This window comes from Watersipora subatra, chromosome 6 (assembly GCF_963576615.1).
Source record: "Watersipora subatra chromosome 6, tzWatSuba1.1, whole genome shotgun sequence".
NCBI lineage: Eukaryota > Metazoa > Bryozoa > Gymnolaemata > Cheilostomatida > Watersiporidae > Watersipora > Watersipora subatra.
Window position 1 is genome coordinate 42901196 of NC_088713.1, and position 8873 is coordinate 42910068.

Consider the following 8873-nt stretch of genomic DNA (forward strand, 5'->3'; position numbering starts at 1 on the left):
GATGTTATAAAAAATTGCTAAAACATTTTATGACCAGGATTCACAAGAGCACTTTTAATTGTATCATAGTTTGGAAAACATAATATTATTACAGGAGCAGACAACTCAAGAATTTAAGTGAGCAAGAGTGTTGCCTAAAACGGTTAATACAAATTGTTTTTTAGTTATAGCTAAAAAACCAGTGTGCCTGGTAGTGGTAGCATCATTACCATATCAATCTATATAGATCAACGTAATACACTTTTTATTAGAATACAACATATTTTGGTATACAAATCGCTATTCTCATAAATGTAATGGCTTTTGTTAAAGACCTAACTTTCACCAATGAATGAAGTGTGCCCTCAGGTTAGAATGGCCCCTATTTTTGAACCACACCGCCTATGAGATTTTTATAAACATATCAATCAACAGAACTTATTACATATAATGATGCAAAGAAAAAGCTAAAAGTGTGTTGCAGTGTGAGCTCGGTCGTGTTCTCAGCCTTTTCCGCTAATAACATAGGAAGCAATCAGTAATCCATTTTCAAAAGTCTATTGATTGCCCATTTCTGAAACCTTGGTAACTTTAAAGTCTGACACGGCTGGTTAAGTAACCAGCCGTGTCAGACCTTTAAAGTTACCAAGGTCTTTTTACTACACTTGTAGTAAAAAACGAAATTGCGAGAACAAAAATATGTGCTCCCAAAAAACGGAAAATCCCAGGTCGGTGAAGGTTGTTAACATGTTTTCTATTGGTTCAATGCAAGCAGATGATTCTTTTCTTTCAAATAGGTACACGTATGACAGGCTAATTAATCAGCTACTCAATAAAAATGTGTTTTGTACAAACATATTTGTAAGAGCCATAGAACATTGATCTTGGCTATACGCGTATGTTGTGCCGAGCTGCACTGCCTGTTGTATGTAAATGTTGTTTCAGCCTGTTGCAAGTAAATATTGTTTCTTTTTTAGATCAGCTGTCTCAATGAAGTTCTGCTTGGCTTTTAAATTGGCATCCCACTGTGTGGTCGTGTTTCAGTCAGTGTTTTTCACCTCCGTGTTTCAGGTCGCAAGCAGAATTTCGCGATAGTAAAAGTACTTAGATGATACACCCTAAGATGCATTCAAAACAGTATTGTACGATAGCTTAGTGCTATAGACTACAACCCTATTCTGGTGTTTCAAACTATTGCCAGTTAGGAGTGTGGTAAGTAGCAGCTAAAGCTAAATGTCTTTATTATATAAAATACCTAAATACTGGCAAGGCAGAAGCGAATGGAAAACATGTAACTAGAGAAACTGTTCATAGCAAGATATCCCTTTTGCTGCCATATGCGCATTTATGCAAAGTGTATGGCCAACTGTCATATGCACACTATAGCAAATTTTCAAGCAGTCGCATAGTAACTTAATTTTATTACTTGTTGATAACATAACCAACGACCTTTAGTACTTTTATAGTATTGACAGTGTTGTCTAAATATTTTTCTATGAAAGTTGCATAAATTCGCAAGTCTGTTTTAAGTCTTTGTTTGGAAAATTTCAACTCGGAAACGCTCATCTTTTTTTCAACATTTGAACTATTTAGCGTTATTATGGCCTTCGCAAGTTCCTCGCGACTTAAAAAACAAAGAGTTACATATGTTGATGAAATTGCAGCCAATTCAAAATCTGGCTTAGTAATTACAAAGATAATGAAAGACGCAGCACTAACTCTGACGGTAATCTGCTAAGTTCTGACGGAAATAATAGTTTTGTAAGTGTAAGTAAAATTGGAGATGATCATTTTAGTTTCATTGCGATCACAGCTTTACATAGGTTTAGTAATGCACAAAGCATAAACATGTCGATTTGGTGCATAGCTCTGGTAACACGTTTGCAAAATAAAATGTTACAAAAATGTTTTAGAGTTTGAAGTTTAAAAAACCCGTGAACATACCATGAAGTAAAATCACGATCTTTCAGTAAAATGACTGACAGTAAGCCGATGCTTAATTGGTACATGGATGGCAGCACTAGGCATATCTAAACACACCAACCTTAGAATGTTAAAGGCCAACTGAATAATAAGGGATTTTTATACAATTAAATAGTCAATCTGTGCATGAAAAAACATTGACTGTTAGACAGTTAATAATTTTATTCAGCTCAAGAGTTGGACTAAACTTGGTTTGTACTAAAAATACCATGGCAGTCTAGAGTGCGGTAAAATATTGTCAGTTGCAATAATTAAACATTCAATTATTGCAAACTATTGCAAGAAGGTCAATTAGCACAATTGTTATTGTGTCAGTCTAATGCGTTGAATCTTGCAAGTTTAAATCCTATGTGACACAATTTTTTTTCTCTGATTTCCAACTGTGGCTTTAGATGGACATATACTGTTCTCATAATAGTACAGGCTGAATGTGTACAATGTTGTTGATTTTTGTGCGTTTTGCTTAGAAGGGAAAGGAACAGTACCGCTGTAATTGTTGGTTTGTAAAATAGAGCTTTTCTTAATCCAACTATTTATTACATATTATATTTCAATGATACCATTCTTAACTAAGATTTGAACAAAGAAGCATTAGCTTGAAATAAATCACTGAAGATAATCATTGTTTTTAATTTTACTGAGCGAAATGATTTGTGTTAACCACAACATTAAAACAAACTTTTTCAAAGAAAAGCTTATTGATTAAAGTTTTATTGTTAGGTGGAACATCAGCATACTTAGAATTGCAATATCTTTAGGAGAAATGTAATTATGCAGTTTCAGTAGGAAGACATCTTCTGTGCCACACCTACATGTAGTAGTGCTGCCAAAGTAACCCGCTGCAAGAGCTTCCTTTTAAAGTTCAGGTCCATTTCCTAAGTATTTTGAAACAACGTGATGGAACACACTTTTTAGTAATTAATGTTAGAAAACCTCCTTGATATTTTGGGAAAGTCTGTAAAATGGGTAGGGTTCAAAATTCTCCTAATTTTCAACTATACAACTTACTAAATGGTTTCTTTGCAGGAAGAGCAGCAACTCTACCCGTTGAAGCATAGTGGTCTAGAATGCCTGACCTTCAAACGACAGGTTGTTGTTCAATTTCCAAAAAGGTCTCCAGTGACAGGAAAGACATCCAAGCTTGAAGTTCTTTCTACAACTGGGCGTGTCTGCAATCAGCAAAGTTCCCTTGCCAATTACTTTAGAGATGTCTTGCTAGAATATTATTGTAAAAAATTGTGCCTAGCCATTGGTTACACTAACCATAACATATTGCACTATACTCAACATGCAAGGGACTGCTCACACAAATCGCAAGACAATTATTGTAGCAGCAGTGTTTTGAAGCTCTAAAACTTTATTTGACAGAAATAAATCAGATAATCCATTTTTGTTGACAAAAGGTTTGATGCTATGCTTTGTAAATCATTCAATTTTCAATATTTTGGTATTGCAACAACTGTTCGGGCTGCTTTTGATGGTTGGTTCCATTTTCACAAAAGACCTTTAGGTTCATACAAACTCATTGTTTGTAATAATATTGTCTTTGTCATTGTTGCACTCAATTAAACTATTTGTTTGACACGCCTATATTAAGCTTATAACATCTCTAAACTCTACTCCCTAAAGGGGCCGCTTATGAATTCATTTTTTTCTTTTGACTAAGAATGATATTTTGAAATGAAAGTGTTGACCAATGTTGATAAATGCGAGATGAATATCTATGTAATCTTCACAGTGTGTTCAAAGTTACTCCTTGGTTTCATCGAAGGCTCCTATCATAAATTTTTTTATAATTCAAAGGCCACTGCATGCTATCTTTTCCAGTTTTGTCTGCTAGTAGCAATGATTGGATTTGATGAACATGTTTTAGTAACGAAAGTGGTCACAGTTCATGTTTGAAATTTATGTTTTGAACATTTTAGCTCTGTGAATGTAACGGGCATATTTGCAGCATGCTTGAATATATGCGATGCTTTAATATATGATCACAAAGTGTATTTGTTTTTATGTGAAAGCTATGATGATCTCGATACCAATCCGATCATTATTGCAACTTGTTTAAAACTAACAAAATGCTAGTTCTTGTGTTGCTTAACACGAACAAGCTATAAAGGGTGAAACAAAATTTTCATGTGGATAAACAATATGACAAACATTTGATCAAAGCACAAAAATATTTGCCAATAAGTCTTTTTTTTGGCATTAGTTGAACAAAGTCCTGAAAACCGAATTAGTTGGCTTTTGCAACCTATTATTAAAACATTTTATCTAATAATCAAGGTTCATTGCAACTAAAATCCTTAAAATTAAATATCATATGGAATTTAGCTAAATTCATATAAAAAGAAGTAATGTAGACCTTGACACTAAGACTATCTAATGCTAGACATAAAAAACCTAATAGGAGTCCATGAAATTAAAGAGAAGATAATTGCTTGTGCAAAAGAGAAAACAACTCCAAATTTTGTATAAAAAAATTCAATTTATGTGCTAATGGGAGGCCCTCCAATTCATACTACAGAGCCTCCCAACCTGCAAAATTTTCCAAAATGTTGCATTCTCCGGCAAAATTTTTGGAAAATGCAAAATAGATACGTATGCGATCAGCATGACGAGTAGAGTTGTTTTAGCATGTTTTTAGCGAAGCCTCCTATCAGAAGCCTCCTATTATCCAAAAGCCCTATATCGTGGATATATTTTCCAAAGTGGCCTCCTATTCACTACAATTTGACTATATATATATATATATATATATATATATATATATATATATATATATATATATATATATATATATATATATATATATATATATATATATATATATATATATATATATATATATATATATATATATATATATATATATATATATATATATATATGTATGTATGTATGTATGTATATATTATATACGATAGCATTGAATTAACAAACTTCAATGATTCACTCACATTTAAGCTCAGCAGACAATTGCTCGTTCAATCATTAACTCATGACTTTTCTAATATGCATATTACTCTTGGGACATCAAATGCAAATATCATTGTCACAATGTTTCAAGATAAATTAGTTATCAATTACTAAAACAAATCGACATGCAAATCCTTGGGTTCTAAAAAGTATTTAACATCATGATAAAATTATAATTGCTTACCACTTATAAAATATATTTATCAATAAATATCAAAATTCACATTTATTCAATTATGACAGCTATGTAGGCACAATGAAATGAATGAATTAAGTTACTGAAAAAATTGTTCTAGTTTAAACACTTGAAGTTTAACAAAAGAGTTAAGAGTTAATATTCACATAAAAATTTCTATAAGACAAAATATCTTGAAGAGTGTTTTGGATACTGTTTCACACATACCTGATAGAAAATTCGGCTAAGTGGCAATAATGCATGTCAAGGCTTTCTAAAGAATCAAGATTTTCGACAACCACAGGGCCTGTTGCGTTCGTTTTACTGCAATGGAACTTTTTCAGCTTTGGCCTGGAAGCGATTCTGTAACAGTAAATAGAAATTTTTTATTTAATTATAGGTGTATATGTGGTCTTTGGTTAATGTTGAAGGGCAGTTTTTTAAGTAATTATTTGTTTTCATTGCTGCAAATTTACTAGAATTTAATGATAATAGAGGTTGCAAAATGAAAAAAACATGAGTTTACATCAGCAAGTACATAGACAAATAAACACTAAACTCAAGATTAAAGGCATGAAAAGAATTAATTACTTTTCAATGATAACTATACCAAAAAGGGGCAACAGAAAAGTGCAGTACATGTAGTTCATCCAACAAATAAGGACCTTTTGAGCTACACACCAACTCGGTAATTTCTAATATTAATGCAGCAATGTGCAGAGGATGATATTTTTCAAATTTTATTTTTAAAAAGGCCAATCTACCAAGCAATAGGCAGACCTGATATCTTTCAAGCCATGCGAGCTATAACTAAATTCAATGCTTAGATTAGTGGTGTACATTCAACTGCAATTAAATTAGTATTTCATTACATGGCATATCATCACAGGCTAGAGAACTCAATGCATTGCTGAGTGTAACATTCCGTTAAACACTAATTTTGCTGATAGCGTGGTGATAGACATTCTATCACAAGACATTTTTTGTTGGTGTGAAGCTATTAGCTGGCTCAGCAAAACCTACTAACAGTTGCACTGAAACCTACTGAAAAGATGCTATCTGGCTCCAACTGTTCACAATTAAAATTTGGTGGAGAGAATCCAGCCATATCTTATATTTTATAAACATATTTAATGAGCTACTGGCATACCCTTCATTGTAGTTACAAAATTGCAAATACAAAATCGAATAGGCAAACCAACAATGGTGAGGTTCAGTGGTTTCATAACACTGTTGCATAATATGGTATAGCCTGGCAAAACAAATAAAATCATTTTTAGCAGCAAAAACAACAATCACATTTTTGAATTTTTAGTTATTCAGTTATCTTTGCTTCAACCATACTATTTATAAAATACAAAATGAATCTGCTGAAATAAAAGATATTTCAAATATAGTCGTTGCAATGGTATTGTTGATAGTGATGAATTTGGAAAGACTGTCTATGAAATTATATGGCAGTTTTACAAAATAAAGTCAGTCAAGTCATTTCTAGTTTACTCAAAGTGCTCATTTCCAGCCAGTGAATGAACACTGAAAATCTTGCAGAAAGGTAAAACACCAAAATTAGGGGAGAGTTGGGATACATGGGCCACATCAATTTTTAAACTAAAGGAGTTGTCTTTTCTTTTTTGGATTTCTATATGAAAGAACTGTGACCTTTGTCTTGTCCTTGACATACTTTCAGCCATTTTGAACAATGACAATTGTGAAGTCTGACACATGTCTGTATGCTTGTAGAAATTTTTCATTGTTTGATGGCTCTGTGAGTTAAGCCACTTGGTAAGTAATTTTGATAATCAATTTAAATCCTGTGCTATTTTGTGCTTTGACTGATTTACTTTATAGCGGCTAAAGGTTAATCTGAAATTTCAACTTAAATTTTGTACCTGGTATATTTTGGGAAACAAGTGTCTGTAGTATACATGGGTCAGGGATACATGGGCCACTGGCCCATGTATCCTTGTCCTGGCCCATGTATCCTTATACATTTAAAATAGTTAATAAATGCAAATTTAGTGCTTTAGAACGGATATTGGCCGCTTACCAGTTATCCTTGATATTTGTGAATCATGTTATGTTTTTTTGATGTTATGTTACAGAATAGAAATATTTTTTCAGGTATTCAGAATGCTGCAGAATTACAATAGAAGAATTAGCAGAAAGGTGGTGTCACATGATGTCATGCTGAAGGCTGTGGAAGCTGTGAAGAAGTATCATCAATCTGTGTGTCAGGCAGCAGGCCTTTATAATGTCCCTCGAAACACTCTCAGCAGGTATATGAAAAAACATGCAGCGAACGAAGATGCTTCCCTCGAACCAAACTACCACAACCGCCAAGTTTTTACTACAGAGCAGGAGACCGAGCTAGCTGCCTATCTCTGTGACTGTTCCAAACGATTATAAGGTCTAACTACAGTAGAAGCTTGGCAGTATGCATATGATTTAGCTAAAGCGAACAACATTAGTATGCCTAGTCAGTGGGTAACCCTTGAGTCAGCAAGCAAATCATGGCTTCAAAGTTTCATGAAAAGAAATTCTCAAATCTCCATTAGAATCCCAGAAGCCACAAGCATTGCGAGGGCCACCGCGTTCAACCGGCCAAATATCGCTCATTTCTTTGACGAGCTTGAGTGTGCCTTGAAGGCAACTGGAGTCACCGGGGACAGAATTTATAACCTGGATGAAACAGGTTTTAACACTGCTACTCGCCTGCCAAAGGTTATCTCTCGACGAGGCCACAAACAAGTTGGCCAGATAGTGAACACGGATCGAGGAGTGCTGGTTACTTATGCTGCAATAATCTCAGCTACAGGTGTGGCTCTTCCGCCGGTGATAATAACGCCGAGAAAAAAAACCAAATCGGCTTTCAGGCAGGATGCCGAATAGAAAACACTCCGATCCTCCCAAACCCTAGCACTGGCTCGGCATGGATGTGTAGAAAGTTATTAGCAAAAACCATAGACCACATAGTGCAGCGTACTCAATCATCAGCTGAAAAACCTATTATCTTAATCATGGACAATCATGAAAGTCATGTGGCATATGAAGAGCTGAAGAAAGTCAAAGCATACACATCGTAACTCTTCCGGCCCACACAAGCAACAAAACCCAGCCCCTGGACAAGACCGTCTTCGGTCCTATGAAAAGATGCTATTCGAATTTTTTCAAATTCAGGGATGTTGCAAAATCCAGAAAAGCCTATTACCATTTACCAAATGCCAAAGCTCATAACTAAAAGTTATCTGAGAGTCTGCACTCTAGAAAATATCATATCTGGATTTCAATCAGCAGGAATATGGCCATATGACAAAAACATATTCACAGATGATGGTATTTACCAGCAACTGTTTCAGAAAGGCCGATGGTCAACACTGGGCAGACAACCACTACCGAGTCAACTTCCACCGCTGAGCTGATGACTACGGCCGAGCCGACAACCACCACCGAGCCAGTTACAGATGAGCCAATCGCTTTCACCTCTCGTCAGTCAGCGGCAGACAATATTTCAACTCTAGGCAACCGTCACAGTCTAGCCATCTGAATGTCGATCATTTCCAACATTAGCCAGGGTTCAGTCAAATTCAAGTGTGACGACACAACGAAAGAAAGCAGTAACAGGATATCTAATACAAACACCTGAAATTGAAAAAAGAAAACCTCAACCTAAACCAGTTTGGCGACGATTAGCAGCGGTAGAATCAAGTGAGTCTAGTGACTCAGATGTGGTAGTACCACTGGACAGCAATTCCTCTGAGCC

At 34.8% G+C, this 8873-nt stretch overlaps 1 protein-coding gene across 1 annotated transcript; it reads left to right on the forward strand.

Annotated features, from left to right (window-relative positions):
- Positions 1 to 7582: 7582 nt before the first annotated feature.
- LOC137398276 (uncharacterized) lies at positions 7583 to 8657 on the forward strand. Its single transcript, XM_068084384.1, has 2 exons — positions 7583 to 7928; positions 8470 to 8657. The coding sequence occupies exons 1-2, from the start codon at positions 7583 to 7585 to the stop codon at positions 8655 to 8657; spliced, it is 534 nt and encodes a 177-aa protein (XP_067940485.1).
- Positions 8658 to 8873: the final 216 nt, after the last annotated feature.